Genomic DNA, 19,664 nt, shown 5'->3' on the forward strand with positions numbered 1-19,664 from the left:
TCAGCCTCCCGAGTGCTGGGATTACAGGCGTGCACCACCACGCCCGGCCTGTAATAACATTTTTAAGGTCACCTATATGACTATTATTCTGGTCCTTCAAACACAGTTCATTTAGACAAGTCATATTACTGGATTTACAGTATGATGAGAAAACACATTGTGAAGTATTTTTCCTCTTTGACAGTTACTTGGTCTTATTAATGCTTCGTTTCTTTTACTATTCATTTTTGTGAAAATTATCATGTTTTTACATTTCTTTTCCTTGGATTTCTAATGAATGCATTCAAGGTAACACTTTCTTCTGAGCATATCTTTTTTTTTTTTTTGAGACAGGGTCTCGCTGTGTAGTTCAGGCTAGCTTTGAACTCACTATATAGCCCAGGCTGGCCTCGAACTTGTGGTGATCCTCTACCTCAGCCTCCCATGCACTGGGATTAGAGGCGTACGCCACCACGCCCAACTATCTGAACATACTTTTGATTATATTACTAGATGTTTCTATGTCGTGTTCCTGTTAATCGTTCTAAGTAGTTCAAATTGCCATTTCGATTTCTTTTTTCCTTTTCTCTTTGGTACTGGGGGTTTAACTCAGTGTCTAACAGTAGTTAACATACTCATGCACCCATTAACTGTAAGCACTGGAGTAATTTAGGAGCTGGATCCATGCCACGCATGGTGGCGCACGCCTGTAATCCCAGCTTTTGAGAGGCTGAGGCAGGAGGATCACTGTGAGTTCAAGGCCAGCCTGGACTATATAGTAAGTTCAAGGCTACCCTGAACAATAAAGCAAGACCTTGTCTCAAAAAAACAAAATAAAGTTGTATCCTATCTTAAACTTAGTTTCAATTTTTGCAAATGTGATCCACATTTTCATTTTGTACACATTTCTCGCTTGTCAATTTCTAAAGGAACTGCAATGCCAGTGAACACAGCCTACAAATATGTGCACATGGATGTTTGTGTCTATATACAATGTATAACATACATTCTATCCTGTCCTTCTTATCTGTCTCTTGTTGTGTTTCCTCTGCCAGAATGTAAGTTGTATGAGGACAGGGTCTTCACTGTGTTTACTAATATAACTTCAGTTCCTAGGAACAGTGCGCAGAACCTAGAGTTGCTCAATAAATGTTTTCTGATTGCAACTAATTAATTTATTATTTGAGATTTCCTTTGCAGTCTAGTCTGTGGTCAAGTTATACAAAAGAAAGTACATTCTCGGTTTTGTTACAAAGTCCCATGTATAATGAGTATCCTCAATGTTTGTGGAATTTACTGTCAGGTACTATTTTAAGCACTTTACACACATACCACATTTGTGACATCTGTCAATTGATACTCAAATCTTTTCTAGTGTTACTTTTCCAACTTGGTCACTTTCTGAGCATCACGTACCAAGAGCTCGGCTTGTTATACAGTCCGATCAGAGCCTCTGTTTTTCATGGACACATTTTAGTTTTCAGTGAATCTATTATAGACTATATACAATAACAAGCAGAACTTCCATGAAAAAAAATGGGAGGCAGGTTTCCTGGCATAGGACTAACTTGCTCAGCATTAGCTAGATTTTGTCTGGGAATGAAGGCCAAAGGACAAGATGGTGCCAAGGCCCTAGTCCTCCCTTTTATTTTTCCGAGGCAGCATAGTTGTGGGGAGTGAGAGTAGAAACTGCACAATAGAGTTTAGTCCACCACCTAACAGCTATATGCCTTTGGGTAAGTTTTCTAAACTTGGTGCCTTTTTCCTCGTCTGTAAAATGGGAAAATTATATCAATTTAAAAGGGATTTGTGAAGAGTAAGTGACTTACTGTATGTAAAGCTGTAAACAACCAACAGTGTAGGTATGTTACCTGATATTATTAAAAGTTTAGGCTTCATTAGCACTTTGGATTAAAGAGTGAATTCTTCCTCTGCCTAGGCACACAGGTGAGTTTTGTACGTGCTATATTTGGAGCAAGTACAGGTCTCTAAAATTTGACCTTCTGTTGTGAAAACTTTCAACAATAAGATTTCTGTCTGTCTTCTAAGAGAATGCAAAAAAAAGTCACAAAAAAAAAGTTCACATAAAAACAATACTGTACCCACAGAAATTCAAAATTTAGAGGACCACTAAGTTTTATGTCAATTAAATACTTGATCTGGATGTAATACTTGCATTTGAGGTGAACCAAAGGACTATTGGTTAAAAGACTATAAATGAGGTATCCGACCAGGACACTTACAATTAAAATTGCTATTCAGGAAGTTTAGGAACAAAATCAGGCAGACAGTTATCACAGTTGATTTGAAGCCACATTTCACATGTTCTTGACAAATGCTACAGACAAATGTGGTCCTAGACCACACTGGTCTACACTGAGGTAAATTCATAAAGAATAAACCAGGAATAGTGGCACACATCTTTAATCCCAGCAGTGTGGGAGGCCAAGGCAGGGGGACCAAAAATTTGGTTCCTGCCTGGGCAACATAGTGAGAGTATCTTTAAAAAAAAAAAAAAAAACCAAAAAAAAAAAAAAAGCTGGGTGTGGTAGCACATGGCTGTAGTCTCAGAATTTGGGAGGCTGAGGTAGGAGAATCATCATGAATTTGAGGCCAGCCTGGACTATGTAGTAAGTTCAAGGCCACCCTGGACTACATATGAGACCCTCTCTTAAAGGGGGGGCTAAGAATGTAGTTTAGTAGTACTCAGTTTGAGCTAAAGAAAAAAAAAGAAACGCTTAGAAACTCTTGTAGCAATTTGGTATTGCTGTGACATGTGTACTTTATACTAACGATAGAGAATTTAAGATGTCTCAGCTGGGTGTGGTGGCATATGTCTGTAGTCCCAGCACTACAGGAGGCTGAGGCAGGACTGCAAGTTGGAGCCTACCCTATTCAACTTAGTGACTTACCAAGACACTCCTCCCCAACTCCCAAAAACAGGAGTAATGATATAGCTTGATATGAAGGCCCTGGGTTTAATTCCCAGCACCACACTGAAAAGAAAAAAGCTGAGCACGCAGGCATATGCCTGTAATCTCAGCACTTGAGATGCTGAAGCAAGAGGAATACTGCAACTCTAAGGTCAGCCTGGGCTACATAGTGAGTTCAAGTCCGGCCTTTTTTTTTTAGTAGTCTTTCCATATTCTTTTTTTTTTTTTTTGTGCCAAGAATCGAACTCAGGACCTTACACTTACCATGCAGGCGCTTGTGCCACTGAGCTGTATCCCCACGGCCAGCCTTAACTACATAGTGAGACTTTGTCTCAAATACTGGAACAACAAAAGAAGTATTTCCTAGAATCTGTCCCCATCATCAGTGCTATGCAGTGCTGGTTCACTTACTGTAGGTGGTTGTCTTTTGGGTGTAGGACAGCAGGCAAATGAAAAAGGAGACAGGTTAATCTTTCCTGCTCTGCTGTGCCCTATCTGTCCACACATACGGTAATCAAGCAAGGACAGTTACAGTTTTAAGTAGTCACTTAAGTTAAATTCCATGAATCACCAATTCTTAAGGACTGATCAACTCATACATTTAGTGTTGCAAATGGGATATCTGGAGTATACAGATTACTGTAAACTTTTAAAAATTCTATTTGAATGTAGTTCTATGCATTCTTCCAGCAAACACAGAAAAATCTCGTTTTGCATACACAGGCCATAATTATTCAGGGAGGGCATATGGTTTCCAATTTAGAAGTCCAGAAGGAGACCTCAACAGTTTAACAGCAACACTAGTGAGCAGGCCTGGTTCCTTTCCACTAAAGGCTTTTGGAACCATCACATCGTAACATCAAAAAAGGCACCACCTAATCAAGTAGACTCTCGAGGAATGCAGGTCAGTGTGACACCAGTCACCAGTTATTAAAAAAAAAAAGGCACTTCTCAGTAAATCTTTGTAACAAATAATTAAAAACAAAAGAAGCCAGGTGCAGTGGTACATGCCTGTCGCCCCAGCTACTTGGGAGGCTAAGCAGAAGGACTGAAAGGCTGAGGCAAGCCTGGGCAACTTAGTGAGATCCTGGGCAATCCAGCAAGACCCTCTCTCAAAATAAAAAGGGGATACAGCTCAACAGAAGAGCACTGCCTAGCATGCCTAATATGTTTGAGGCCCTAAGTTCAATCCTGAGTAGCACATTAAAAAAAAAAAAAAGGAGACAGCTGGGTGTAGTAGCATGTGCTTGTGGTCCCAGCTACTCAGGAGACTGAGGCAGGAGGGTCACTTGAGTCCAAAAGTATGAGGCCATCCTGGGCAACACTGCAAGATTCTGGCTCAAAAAAAAGAAAAAAGTATACAGGTAAATAAAAGGAGACAGTGTTCTTAAAACATCTGAAGGATTTTTAGTCCAACGCTAATAGGCTAGAAAAAGTGTTAACTGGTACAGAATTCTCATTTAATCATATCTGTTAAGCCTCTCAAAGCAAAATTCAAATTTGAGAATAAATGTCAAAAACCCAATAGCATCCAATAAGCAATACTTTAAGCAGGAGGCCTAAAGTATTGAGGCCCATCCCTGGGAAATACAGTGACACCCTGCTTCAAAATAAATACGTAAGTAGATAAAAAACAAAACAGTATCATATATACTCAGGACAAATTCAACTTTACAGTTTGCTACATCCACACTCATAAGTGTCCCCCTATACTCACCGAAGCCAAGCATGGAACTTTATCAAGGTTAAAGAACTCATTAAAGTCAAATTCTCCTGGAGACTGTTCCGGCAAGGCAGATTCCCTTGGCACTTCCTGCTCAGCAGTAGGCTTCTGGGTGAGGATGACCTCCACTTCATCCTCTTCAGCCACGCCTCCATTGCACTCAACTATGCCTGAGAACAAAACCAGGAAAAGTACAGACTAATGAAGTGGATTACTCACTCCAGTCTCACCCATGCAGAACAGCCTTAGAAGACTTTAACACTTCTTCGGCAGGGACCGCACTTCCTACAGTAAAACATTCAGTGCCCCTCTTCCGGGAGCTGTAAGAAGAAAAAAGGTTTTAATAACCAGTCAGACCACCACCACCAACAGGAAAGAACTATGGTTTCCTCCTCCTAAGCACTGTAAGTTTCCTACAACAGAGTAGATTCTTCTTCCAAGGGGCACTGTGAAAAGATAAGTCTTTGCAAGTCTCTTACTGGCCTCACCCATGTATCTATACCACCACTTTCTAGGTTGAACAATCTAAGGTATTACATGAAACCTACACAAGGGCAGTTTTCACTTGCCTACAGCTGGATAGTAACTTATCCCTCAGAGTAAAATTCAAAGGTTACCTCCTCTGGGAAATCTGCCCTACTCCTAGAGGAGTAAGTAAGGCCTGCCTTGCTTTTTGCCCCTCCCCTCAAAATGAATAAATTGTAACTCATGCATTATCTCTTAGAGCACTTATCACACTGTATTACAGTAACTCTCTAGTGAGACTGAGACCTCGATCCTACTCTAATCATTTTTGTTTTACTCCACAGTGCTAACTGTACCTAAACTTCAGCAATGTTCTATTATTTTTAGGACTCAGTGAATCTACCAGGTAATAATTTTTAAGGCATCTAATAGCTTTAGTTTTAACCAAAGCATGGGAAAAAGCAAAATCCTGAGAGGTTAAAAAAAAAAAGAAGCCCTTAACAAAACAAAAAAACCCCAACACCAAATGAGCTCATGAAACACACTAGGCACTAAATGTCTGTATCTGAATGTTTCTGAAAAACAGAACCCCCAAAACCACTCTCAAAAAGCACCAATTAAAAGAGCTACGTGTAGTTTCAGGTCATGACAGACACAAATCCTGCCAGGGAAGACAAAAACTTAAAAATACCAAGCCAGGAAGATAGCTCAGTGGCACAGCATCTGCCTGGCAAGTGCAAGGTTCTGGGTTCAATTCCTAGTACCAATGAAAAAAAAAACAAAAAAACAACCCGAAGACCCATCCCGTCTCGAAATTCCCCAACAATTACCGCAGTCTCATCATTAGTCAGCCGTAATATTCTAGACTGATAGATAAAGTGATAACTTCTACTTTGTTTGTAGTAATGCTCCAAAAATCTAGACAGAGCAGCAGGGGAATACAACAGTTAAAAGGATATATGTACTGAGTGTCTCAACACCAGCAAGTGGCCAAAGGTTAAGTTCTAGAATAACTACTTTAGCTCTTGACACCACAACATGTACAGGGTTACACTGCTCATCCATGGGGATGTCTGCCATTTAAGAACCCTACACCTGCAGTGGGCCTATGGCAACTCAAAGGGTACATGTTTGTGAGCAATGAGTAAGTCAATGGGCAGTGTCTTCACTGGGTTTCACTGCCAGACACTGGTGACAAATGTTTTCTTTAAAGACTTGCACTTAAACTAAAATGAATATTTTTGTGGAAGAATTATCCTCACTTTACAAAGAAACCGAGCCCTAGCAAAAATAAGCAACTCAATGGCCTAATCCGTGCTAAGTTTGTGTCTTTTTCCCTTACAGCAATTCTTCTCCCTAGCCCACTTTATCCATCAGGATATCCTGCCCGCTTCAGGACAAGCAACAGATGTTTTGCTGAAGTTTTATTTCCCGATTTAAGGATGAGGACCAGAAGGGGTGGTACTCTGCTCAACCATTTACAAAAGAAACTTTAATGCTTCTCTTATTCATTTTTTGTTTGTTTTTTGTTTGGTACTGAAAATTGAACTCAGGACCTTGTACTTGCCAGGCAGGTGCTTGTGCTGCTGAGCTATATCCCCAGCCCCCTCCGATTCACTTTTATGTTGAGATACAAAATTTCTTTCTTCTTTTTTATGTTTTTTTTTTTGGAGACAGGGTGTCACTGTGTTATGCAGACTAGCCTTGAACTCGCTTATGTAGACCAGGCTGGCCTTGAACTCATGGAGATCCTCCTGCCTCAGCCTCCTGCGGGCTGGGATTAGAGGTGTGACCCACCATGCCCAGCAAGACAGAATATTTCTTTTTCAAGAAGCAAGACTGAGCCCAAGCTGGGTATGGTAGCACACACCTGTAATCCCAGGACTTGGGAGGCTGAGGCAGGAGGATCAAAGTTTGAGGCCAACCTGGGCTATGCAGTGAGTTCAAGATCAGCCTGGACTACACACTATGGAAAAAAAAAAAAAAAAAGAGTACTCAAGACAGCAGACTAGGCCTGACACATGAGAGGGGGCACTAGAGCACAGGAACATGCATTATCAGACAGGTAAGATGGCTGGCCATTCATTCTGACAGACCCAGAGCCAGGGAACCAGGTAAAGAGCAAGGTTTTTTTGTTTGTTTGTTTTTTTCCGGTACCAGGAAGCAAGTTTTATTATACTGTAAAATAAACATCTTTATTAGAGGGCAGTTTTTTTATTCAGTGGGGATTTTAACCATTTTTCCCTTCCAATAATTTTGTTCTAGTTATAAACAATACATATTCTTTCACTGATCACCACATGCACATCACCTAGCACTGGGCCCTGCAGAGTGCATGCTCAATGTGTTATTAGTTCTAACCTCATGCACACAGGGACTGTGACGTTTGCTCACTGCTATTCTCCCAGCACTAATGCGTACCCAGCTGAGGCGCTACACAGAAAGCTCAGCAAAAAAGCTAGAATATAGGGCCAGGGATACAGCTCAGCAGCACAGTGCCTGCCTGGTAAGCACAAGGCTGTGAGGTGGATTCCCAGTACAAAAAAAAAAGCTGGACTATAGATGCAAAAACGGACTGAAGGCCTTCATGATACCACCTCCCTGGCGATTAACACCAACTGTTAGACTTGTGTATCACCCTTCACTCTTCCAGGCAAGATAAATAGACAGGGTACTTATTTATTTTACACAGTAGCTAGGACAGCTAGGTACTTTTGGTAACTACTGGGATGAGTCAAAAATTCATGGATTCCACCGAAAATTCTGCCATGGAACTCACGTGATGGGATCTCATGTTATATTCTGTGCAAGCCTAAATCTCTGCTGTTTTAAGGAAAGGTTACACCATCTATCTCACTCTGTTTGGCTCCTCCACTTGTTGATACGAGAATAGCTGCAATTCAGATTTCATCTCAGTTATGAAAAATGTGTTTTTATCACCAGACGTTGGTTCATCATTAGCTAAACTGACTGGGGCTGCTCTTAGTCTAGTTGAGAATGAGACACAGGCAGACCTTAAAGGCAATTAAGTAGCAACATCTCCCATTACCTATGTATCTCCTGCATCACAATAGGAATGTGCAACAAGACAAAGATAATGGCACTATCTACTGAATTTTTAACATTTTTAAAAACATTTTTGTCTTTTTGAGACAGAGTCTTACTATGCAGTTCAAGCTGGCCTTGAGCTCACTTTGTAGCCCAGGCTGGTCTTGAACTCAGCCTCCCCGAGTGCTGGGATTATAGGTGTGAGCCCCACACCCAGCTTATTCCTGTATTTTAAACACTGCACAAAAACATCTAAGCGATTTCTCCTTTTTCTTTCTCCTTCTAAATAAATTCCACTCACTTATATCCAGTTAAATTTGCCTTAACTTCACTGTAACTTTGAAGTGGCAGAGATTATTCAGTTATGTATTAATGGAGCTTTCCTTTATGCCGCCTAGTGTGTGCAAAACTTTGTCCTCCCACATCCCCCAACTAAACCTGAAGACTGGAGGGAACTAGAATTTATGAGTAAATAACCAGCAGATGCTGAGTTCTAATTTGCACATTTGACCTTTAGAGCTAAAAGTAACCCTTAAAGGTATGGCAAGCACTGTTTTCATCTTACAAAGAAACACAGCCACCCATTAAAGAGTTTGGTCATAGATCATTTCTTTCCTTAGCAGCAAGCTCAGTACTCTAACCCAGGCTAGCCCACCTGGCTTTTTACCATGCCCTGCACTGCTTCTTCCCAAAACCATTAGCCCAGGACTGGTCACTTCAGAGCCAGGTCACTTCCTTGAAGAGAAAACTAAGTTTAGGAGAGAGAGGGCCAGTCAAATAAACTGACCTAGGACAGTCTATCACCATGGTGAAGGAAAAGGGCTTTCAAGCCCAAAAGCATCTGTCAATGCCCAATTTCACTATTTTCTCAGTGACAGGTAAGTCACATAAAACCTCTGAGCCTCCATTTGCTCATCTATGAAATGGACATAAAAGTACTATACTGAATAGCGTTGTTATAATGACTATACAGAAATAACACACTACAGTGTCTAGTACATAATTGTTCTATAAATGACATAAGTCTTTAACTTTGCATTTCTCACCCCTGGGGAACACTTTCGTGCATACAGTGCTCTCACAGGGTAATATGACACTGCTCTTTCACATGGCAGACAGAAGCAGTTGAGATACTGTAGTATAATCTACGCTTGTGAATTCTCACTTAGAAAGCAGTTTCAAATGATTGGGGGGAGGGTGTCTCACTATGTATCCCAGGCTGGCCTTCAATTCATGGTGATCCTTGCCTTAGCCTCCAGTGTGCTGGGATTACAGGCATGTGCCACTATGCCCCACAGAAAGCAGATTCCAAATCAAGCTGCAAGATTAAAAACTTGCCATTTTCTATTAACTGGTACCCATTCCTCAGTGTGCAATTAAACCAGTGATAATCACGCCTCCTTTTAAACCAAAGAACCTCCCTCCCAAAGTTTGTGCTGACCTTCCTTTACAGAGGCCGTCCGTCGTCTTGTTCTTTTTCTGCCTTTGTGATCTTCTTCTAGTATCTTATCATCAAAGCCAGTCAGTTCAATAGTTTCAGACTGACTTGTGGGTCCAGCTGAGAACCATTCTGGTTCTTCTTCAGTGTATGAATCATTTCTTCTACGCTCACCAAAGACACGCTTACTATCCCCAAACTCCCTCTAGAAAAGTACAAGAAGATAAAAAATAAATGAAATTCTAGCCAAAGAACTTGTATTTTAATCAGGATATCAATGAGTTAGGTAACATTCAATGATGAAATGAAGATACTATGCTGTAGATTTGAAGCCCATCACCATACCCCTTGGCCTGCCCAGCTCTCTTTGTCTGGTTGTTTTTTTTTTGTTTTTGTTTTTTTTAGACAGTGTCTTGCTTCACTATGTAGCCCGGACTGGTCTCGACCTCATGGCAATCCTCAGCCTCCTGAATGCTGGGATTATAGGCACGCACCACCTGGCCTTGCCTCCTTGTCTGGTTTAAGAGTGCAGTGTGTTCATCCAGGTTCTCAAAGTAACCAAATTTAAATGAACTGAATATCAAGTCCTCAAGCATGTGAAGTACCAAAGGATCTAGAAGACAAACCCTGAAACGCTTGTCCTTGTAGTCCCTCTCACGGTCTCTGTCTCTCAAGTCCCGCAGGTCCTTATCACTAAGACGATGATCCTTTTCAAAGTTTCGGGCAGAGATTATCCTCCCACTGCCAATTCTTCGTCCACCCAGCAGGCGAAGCCCATCACTGTCTTTTTCCAATGGACTTCCTGAGTGGCGGGAGCTAACTGCAGTTGTCACATGGCAGCCCCCGCCAAAGCTCCGTCTTTGCGGGCTGAGAACAACATCCAAATCATCTTCTTTTACACGTTCTCGTGGATCTGGAAGGATGTGGGAAAGAGAAAGTTAAGCAAACCAAGAAAGGAGTTTTCCCATTCCAGGTGATATGCCCACAAGGGTGAGAGGAGGGAGAGGGCTGATAGTAAGTTTCATCACTAACATTGGGCTTATCAACAGATTGAGGAGAGCTGGGGCTCTAGTTCACTGGCACAAGCGCCCGCCTGGCAAGCACAAGGTTCTGAGTTTGATTCCCGGTAACAAAACAAAACAAAAAAACCAAGAGATTTAGGGTAACACATATATTACATATTTAGACAAGATTGAGACTTCTGGGTTCTTTTCCACTTTCTTTTTGGAGCAAAAATTATTTTAAAAACTTTGTAAACTTATTTTACAACAAATTATTTTCTGTGATTAGTCTCTGCAGTGCCTTTGACTAAGGCCTTATCTATGTAATTATTAGCAAATGTTCTGTCCACTAACAAACTACAATAGGTGTCAGTAGTTGAGAAAATAACTGCTTAAGAGGTTAAAGTATCTCTTCAATAAACAGTGTTGAACAGATGGATCTTAATACACCAAAAAAATGAACTTTAAGCCTAGTACCATGTACAAAAGTTAATTCAAAATGCATCACTAATCTAAATGTAAAACCTAAAACTATAAGATTTTATAGAAAAAAAATATAAGAGGAAATACTTGTGGCATTGGATCACAGTTTTTTCAGGTATACAACAAAAGTAGAATTCATTTTTAAAAATTGATAAACAGAGTTTGATCAAAATGGAGAACTTTTGTTCTTTCAGAGACACTGTTGAAAGAATGCAAAGACAAGCCACAGACGGGGAGAAAATATTTCAAGGCATATTTCTTATAAACGACTTATGTATACAGAACATAAAAAACCTCTTTAAAATTTTTTTTAAAAGAACAAAAATGGACAAATGGCTTGAACAGATACTTCAGCAAAGAGGTTATATGGACAGCAAGCATGTGAAAACATACTCAGTATCATTAGTCACTAGGGAAATGCAAATTAAACCATGTGATACCACTACGCACCTATTAGAATGGCTAAAATGAGAAAGACTGACCATTCCAAGCGCTGACGAGGATGTGGAGCAAGAAGAACTCTCATACACTGCTGGTGGAAATGTAAAATGGTACAACCACTTTGGAAAACAGTTTGCCAGTTTCTCAAAACATTAAATGTATACCTAATATATGACACAGATATTCTATTCCCAGAGACAGGAAGAGATAGGAAGCACATGTCCATAGAGGCTTGTACATACATGTTCATAACACTTTCACTGTTAACAGCCCAAAACTAGAAACAACCTAAAACGTCCCTCAACAGATAAATAAATAAACTGCAGTGAATCCATACAATGGAATACTACTGGGCAACAAAACGAAATAAACTATTCATCCAACAACATGGACGAATCTTTAATTATTCTGAGTACAAGAAGCTACACACAAAGAGTACATACTACAATAATTCCATTTATATGCAATTCTAGGAAATATAAACTGATCTATAGTGATAGCAATCAGTTCAGCACTGGGAGTGGGGAATGTGTGGAAACATGAGGCAGTGTTAAAGATAGGGACTGAAGGATACTTGGGAACTTTTAGGGGTGATGGAAATACAACTGTTTTGATTGTGGTAATGGTTTCACGTATGTATATACATGTTGATACATTAAACGGTACACTGAATGTGCAGGCTACTGTAAAAAAAGTGTAAGAAAACATGTCATCACATTAAAAAAAAATCTCTTCCTAGAAAAACCAGAAAACTGAAGATTAGCTGAAGTGAGAAAAAGCTGCTTAAATCTTACTGCAAACAGCTATTGGAATGTTTTAGTATGTACCTTTCAGGAACTTCTGTGCAGTCTCAGGGTTTTTTTAAAACAAGATACAATGTATTTGGTTTTGAATAACTCCATCATCATGAACATCATTTACAATAAACGTATTTGAAATATATTTTTATACCTAGATAATGTAATATTCCTACACATGGATATATCAAAGTGTATTCAACCCATTTTCACTCACGGATATTTAGTGTTCTTTTAAGTTTTTATCATTTTAATAAAGTGTGCATGTCTAGTGATTCTACTAGAATAAATTCTTTGAAGGATTCTATTGCACTAAATATACTGATAGACTGTGTAGAAGAATCTTACATCTCAAACTACAGTCAAACCTATCTTTTTTGCTCAGTTCCAAGTTTTTATGATGGGTCTTTTTCTTATTGCAAAAAGACTATTGTTTTTGTTTTGTTTTGTCACTCCCCACCTTAGTACTGGGGAGTAAACCCAGGGCCTTTGCATTGAGCTACATCTCCAAACCCTTTTTATGTTGAGACAGGGTCTAAGTTGCCCAGGCTGACTTTTATCCTCCTAGTTCAGCCTCCCAAGAAGTTGGGATTACAGGTGCCTGCCGAGTTTCAAAAGGACATCCTGCAACAAGTTCCATGATTGGTTTTTATATTTTCAGGCCCACATTTCACCTTTATATATCTTTTCTAGCTTAAAGAGTACAGATATGGAAGATTAAACTTTATTCTAGTTTCAAACCATTTTCAAACTTTTTATTTTACTCATAATCCATTATGAATTAACAATTGTCAGAAGTGATTTGTACCTGAGGATTAGTCTTATGTAATAGGAAGCATGACAAGATTTCTAGAAGAGCCTTACATTACCTACCACATCTAACTCAGTTAGACATACCAAAGAAAGACATCGGTACTTTTAATTCAAAAGCACATAGACTAACACAGTCTACTTGCTACACAGGGAAACTGACTTTACCCTGCTAATTAGGAGAAATCCAAGTGGTTAATCAGTTTCCTGATGACATTTTCCCCCAGTGCAAAAACCTCTCATAGCTAAGAGTGAAACCAGCAGTCACGTTCCCAAAATGATTGCTCCCCGGTTATGAGTAACTCTGTGCTCACCTACTATCCTGCGCACCAGGGAAGGTCGATCTGTATCCAACTCTTTCTTTAGACTTTCCACTGGTGAGCTCCGCCCTGAAGCAGGGTAGAGAGAGGCATGCCATTTCTCAGGGTCCCAGACACCATCACTATAGGTCAAAAGGTACCAACAGTTAGCATTTGCAGCCACAAACTGCTCAGGTAGTTTAATGTTTAAACCCTTTCAAGTAAAAAGGTATGGAAACTTCTTTCCAATATAAAATTTCTCAGTTGCCTTCAGAGTGGTTGTCTTTTAAGATGAAAACCAAAACAATTCAGTAATACTTGACTGCTGATCAGTTAACACTAATAGGCACTTGAAAATGGTCAGTACACAAATGAAATACTCAGACTACAATCCTTGGAGCACACATAGATTACAATAACTATGCCTGTTCTATGTAAAGTCCACAAATACTGATTACCCAGTTTACTAAAGACTAATAAAAAGTCTTAAGCCTTTCACCAGAAGCACCTCCTGCAATTATCAGTAGGCACAATGTTTCTACTTCAGAATAAAACCTGTGTCTGCTCATAATTATCTTTGCCAAGAAGGAGGAGTTGTAACAATAAATTACAACCTCAGTATTTCTTTTTTCTTATACTATAAATCGAACTCAGGAGGTTGCGCTTGCCAGGCAGACGCTGTGCCACTGAGCTATGTCCTTGGCATAAATTACAACCTGAAGCATAAAAAAACTAGTTTATCTAAGACCCACAAAAAATCCTATCTAATCAGAACAGTCATCATTCCAATATCACCTTTGTCAGGGGAATGTGGTAAAGCACCTAGGTTTAACAAACCTTTTGAATAGCCTCTATACCAATTTTTGAAAGTCTGTCCTATTCAACCAGAAAATTAAACATGATACTTTATATGTTAAGTATATGAACTATCTACCTTTACATTCAAGAATGACCATAAAACATACAATATAGGTTTATTGCAGGAAAATTTCAGGCCATTTTAGAGACATTCTCTTCAAACCAAAATGTTTTACCTTTTGTAAAGAAGCCTAAGATGCCATAAGGCTGATCTAAATGGCTGAGAGGTTCTTCACGGGAGCTGGGGGTACACAAAAGGGGACAGGACAGGACAGGGGAGTGTAGGGAACAGGCTTAAAGCCCCCTTGATCAGAATAGCTGAAACTGGCCTTTGAAGTACCCTCACAGCACAGTGCAAGGACCATAAGGTCTGGACAAAAGACTCTGGTGAGGATTCCTAGGTTCCAGTCTTTGTTCTGCTTTCAATGTAATTTTGACCAAGGCATTTTCTAGTTTTAATTTCATTACCAGTTAGTTCAAGTATATGTTATTACCTCTTGAAATCCCTCTCACTTATTCTCCAAAGAGCCTCAAAACAATATAATTCTTACTTTACCGAATGTGGTATAATAAAAAAATTAACTAGAAAAAGTTAATGACTCAAAATGACAGCCATACCTGTCGTACTTTTCTGAGAGGCATGAAGGCCTCTGTTTGGAATGGGGGCATTCTTTTATATCCAAGAGCTCCTCCTAAAAAGAGAAATCAAATGGGAATTTTGAATCACATTTCTCAGGCCACACACCTTAAACTTATTTCTGTTTTGAGTAATTCTAAGTGTCTACTTTAAGCATTTTATACTCTGTTTATTAACACTTTTGACTTATTCCAGAAAGAACTGGAATTAGATCAAGTTTCTTATAAAAAGCCCAAACAGAAATTATCAGGTAGTGATAGGGACCACTTACTAGTGATCAGTTTCTTGCTAAAACACATTTTCCCCCATATCACTGTCCAATAAGGTCACAGCCCACAACACCAAATGCTCATCAAAGCACAGAGGCTTCTCAGCCTTACGTAACACCTTCAACTAGTCTGACCACTTTTTAAGTACATTAGATGCCACAGGGATAGTTTTTGCTTTTAAGATGTATGCTGAAGTTGTAAGAATAAACAAAAGCACAGAAAACATCCACATTATATTCAGCTGAATTTACCTGGGAAGATTTCCTCCCATTTTCTTTCTCTCTATATATAACTTTTTTAACCACTTGAAAGCAAATTGTTTTAAGTCATGATTCCCTCACCCCTCTATACTTTGACGCCTATTTCTAAACAATGAGGATATCCTTTTACAACCTCTAACCAGTTCCATTAGAGAATTTGGCCATATAGAAAATGATCTTAGTGACTATTTTTTTTTTCACTCTCTTAAATGTGGTAATTGCTGGTATCATTTTAGATATAGAGTACAGAAGCAAACTCCTCACACACATGGATGCCTGTGGGATTTAGTTCTGCAGACTGTAGTCAAGAAGGCCTGTCAGCATACCTGTAATCCCAGCACTTGGGAGGCTGAAGCAGGAGGATCACCTGAGTTGGAGGCTAGGCTGGGTTACACAGTAAGTTCAAGGCCAGCCTGCACTGTACGTAATAAGACCCTATCTCAGAAGAAAAAAATAAAAAGACAGTATCTAGAGGTCGTCCAAAATAAAACTGTCAAAGCACTGATACATCACCTATAAAACACCAGTAAAGACTGAAGTCGAGAAACCTGCATGGCAAATGGACCAATAGTCAATAATGCCAACAGCAGATACAACAGTACAGAGATCCTAGGGTTAAAAAACGTTTCAATTAGAGTGTCTGGGAATGTAGCTCAGTGGAATGTAGCACTTGCCTAGTGTGCATGAAATCCTGTCCTGGATCCCCAGAACGGCCAAAATAAGAAATGAAACAGGTGAGGGGAGATTTCGGTAGAAACAGGAAGGACTTTGTAATATAAATATTTATACATAATACTACAGGGGAAAAAAAAAACTGCAAAGCAACTTTCTATTACTAGAAGTGACTTAAGATTATTACACATTCCCTTGCCCCTCAGTTAAAATATTAAATTAAGAACCCTACTATATTATTAAGCCAAGGGTAACACACTTCACACTTAATTCCAATATATAAATTTTGAAGTAATGGGGCTTTGTTTGAAATTTTAATTCTAAGAGACAATACAAAGCCCAAGTGATGGTGTTTTCTATTACCACAACTGTTTACTAAAACTGATTATTTATTTCAAAATTAACAAGGAAGGATTAATAATTTAACTCATCCACAAAAATCTAGAAGGACCAAAGTTTGGACCAAACAGCCTTACAGAAAGGGAAATGAGAAGCCTAAAAAGAGATAACAGCCAAATAAGGTTATCAGTTTAAAAACATGAAAAAGTGAAAGAAGTATCAACTTTAATTAATAACCGGGCATCAATATTGGCTCATTATAACAAACTCAGCTGGGGCTGATGGAATATGGCTGTAATGGCAGCATTCTGGGAGGCTGAGGCAGGGGGATTGCAAGTTTCAGCCAGCCTGGGAAACTGGACTTTGGGAGACACTGCCTCAAAATTTTAAAAAAATAAAAAATATATGTGTGTGTGTGTATATATATATGTATATGACTATATATATGTATATGATTATATATGTGTGTGTGTGTATATGAGGGGGAACCTATATGTACACCTCAGCAGTTCACTGTACTAATAAATCTCTGGAAGCTAACGGCCACCACTTTGAGTACCTCTTGTAACTGTAGAGGCCAAAGATAATTTATAAGCCAGGTGTGGTGGCACATGCCTACAATTCCAGCACTCAGAAGACTGAGGCAGGAGGACTATGACAAATTTGAGGCCAGCCTGGGCTACATGTGAGTTCCAGGCCAGCTTGGACTACATACTGAGTCCCTGTCTAAAAAAAGCAAAACAGTCTTGTATTAATCTCATGATTTCTCAATAAGTTTAGATTTAAAATATTTATACAAGTTTTTCTTTTCCTGATATATATACTTTTTGGGCAGATTCTGTATATTATATGAACATACATATATACACATACTAATATATTAACATATATTAGGAAAACCAAATGAGGTATATAGAAGAACCTTTTACATATAGAAAAATTAACTTAAAATGTGTCGAAGGGCTGAGGATGCAGCGTGTGGTACAATATTTATCTAGCATGTGTGGGGTCCTGGGTTCAATCCCTGGCACTGTAAAAACAAGAACAGTTTTGGGGTCTTGGCAAGGATATAGAGAAATCAAAACTCTCAAGCACTGCTGATTGGAATATAAAATGATGTAGCTACTGTAGATAACAATGGCAGTTCCTCAAAATGTTAAATATCTTCCATATGATTCTGCAATTTCACTCCTTGGTATATACCAAAAGAACTGAAAATATGTATCTACCCAAAACCTTGTACATGAATGCTCACAGCAGTAGTATTCACAACAGCTAAGAATTGGAAACAACCCATGTGTCCATTAACTGATGAATAAACAAAATGTGGTATAGCCACACAGGGGAATATTTAGAAATAAAAAGGAATGAAAAGCCAGGCATTGTGGTGCACACCTGTAACCCCAGCATGTGTGAAGCTGAGGCAGAAGGATAACCAAGAGTTTGCGGCCAGCTGGGATAACAGTAAGTTCAAGGTGAGTCTGAACTACATAGTAAGACCCTGTTTCAAAAAACAGTTTCTTAAGAAAAGAATAAAGTACTATCCATCCAAATTACAATATGGTGGGAGCTTGAAAATATGCTAAGAAAAAGAAGACAGACAAAAGGCCAAATACCGCATATTTATACATAATGTTCAAACAGGAAAATCCATGTGGACAGAAATATATTACTAGTTGCCAGGGGCTAAGGGAAGAGGATAATGGGGAGTGATTGCTAATAAGCACGGAGTTTCTGTTTTTGGATGAAAATGGTCTGGAATTAGTGATGATTGCTGTGATTTTACAGAAACCCGCTGAATGGTTACATTTAACAAAGGGTAAATTCTACATATGTGAACTATGTATCAATTTTAAAAGTTTATTTCAAAAAAATAAGTAAAGCTGGGCATGGTGTGACACATCTGTATTCCCAGAACTGTGGGAGGTCGAGGCAGGAGGACAGCAAATTGGAGGTCCATCACCTGGGCAACTTAGCAAGAAATAGAGCTGGGGATATAGCTTAGGGCAAAGATCCCAGGCTCAACATCTGCTACTGCCAAAAACAAAAAAAAAAGGTGTTTAGCTAGCTGGGTAGTGCAGTCCCACCTACTTGGGATGCTGAGGCAGGAAGATCTGTGAGCCTAGATGTTCAAGACAAACGTAGGTAACACAGTGAGGCCCCAGACATCCCCACTTCCAAAAAGTTCAGTTAATATTTTGTTCACTTTATTTTCTCACAGAATTATTACTCTAATCACAAACACCAACTCTCAGAGTCTCTCAGATTGGCTTAAAATGTTAATTCTCTCATTTTCCTAGTTTTTGTTGTTGATTTTAGATGCTTGGAATATATTATGTGTGAGTCACTGCTCACATGACCAACTGTTCAAACAGGTCTGTAAAAGCAGGACAGAGAGCAGTAAGCCAGTTACACACTGGCATTAACCACCCCAACTGCACCTTTTATGCCAGTGTCCAACTCTGACCAAGTACAAAGGCAACACAGCTCACCAGTCTGTACAGTTAAACAGCCATTTCCAGCACTAATGAAAACTGAGTAAAAGAAAAAGCTCTTGTATTGTAACCATAAATCCTAGGTAAAAATGTATGTATGTATATATGCATGCATATATTTATGTATGTATGTATGTATGTATGTATATATTTAGAGACAGTGTCTCACTATGTAGTTCAGGCTGGCCTGGAACTCAGTACGTAGCTCTAGATGGCCTCAACTCACAGTGATCCTCCTGCCTCAGCCTCCCAAGTGCTTGGATTACAGGTGTGTGCTTCCACCCCTGCCTGTATTTACTGTTCTTGAGAGGTTTCTTAAACAAGTTCCATGGCCTCAAAGAATATATAAAAGCCCTCTCTCTCCACAAGATTATACATTTATGCATATGCGATTTCTGTAGTGAGGGTTCACACCTTCAAAAGAACTCTGATGGTTCCTGAGGTTAAGAACTGTTTTGGGACTGGAGATATAACTCAGTGATACAGTGTTTGCCTAGCATGCATGAGACTCTGGGTTCAGAAAAGAAAAGAAAAGAAAAGAGAAGAGAAGAGAAGAGAAGAAAAGAGAAGAGAAGAGAAGAGAAGAGCAGAGCAGAGCAGAGCAGAGCAGAGCAGAGCAGAGCAGAGCAGAGCAGAGCAGAACAGAACAGAACAGAACAGAACAGAAGAACAGAACAGAAAAGAAGAGGGGAGGGGAAGGGAAGGGGAGTGGGGAGG

General features: G+C 39.4%; 1 protein-coding gene across 4 annotated transcripts in view; it reads right to left on the minus strand.

Moving 5' to 3' along the window:
- Eif4enif1 (eukaryotic translation initiation factor 4E nuclear import factor 1) overlaps nucleotides 1-19,664 on the minus strand; it is a 48,457-nt gene that overhangs the window by 18,333 nt on the left and 10,460 nt on the right. For all 4 annotated transcript variants that reach the window (XM_005396315.2, XM_005396316.2, XM_005396313.2 and 1 more), the window contains exons 3-7: nucleotides 14,894-14,967; nucleotides 13,433-13,560; nucleotides 10,213-10,499; nucleotides 9,590-9,791; nucleotides 4,630-4,805 (exon numbers count right to left, since the gene is read on the minus strand). In XM_005396315.2, the coding sequence (XP_005396372.1) occupies nucleotides 4,630-4,805; nucleotides 9,590-9,791; nucleotides 10,213-10,499; nucleotides 13,433-13,560; nucleotides 14,894-14,967 (867 nt within the window). The remainder of the gene's footprint in view (nucleotides 1-4,629; nucleotides 4,806-9,589; nucleotides 9,792-10,212; nucleotides 10,500-13,432; nucleotides 13,561-14,893; nucleotides 14,968-19,664) is intronic.

Source organism: Chinchilla lanigera, unplaced genomic scaffold (genome assembly GCF_000276665.1).
Source record: "Chinchilla lanigera isolate Chin_1 unplaced genomic scaffold, ChiLan1.0 scaffold00054, whole genome shotgun sequence".
NCBI lineage: Eukaryota > Metazoa > Chordata > Mammalia > Rodentia > Chinchillidae > Chinchilla > Chinchilla lanigera.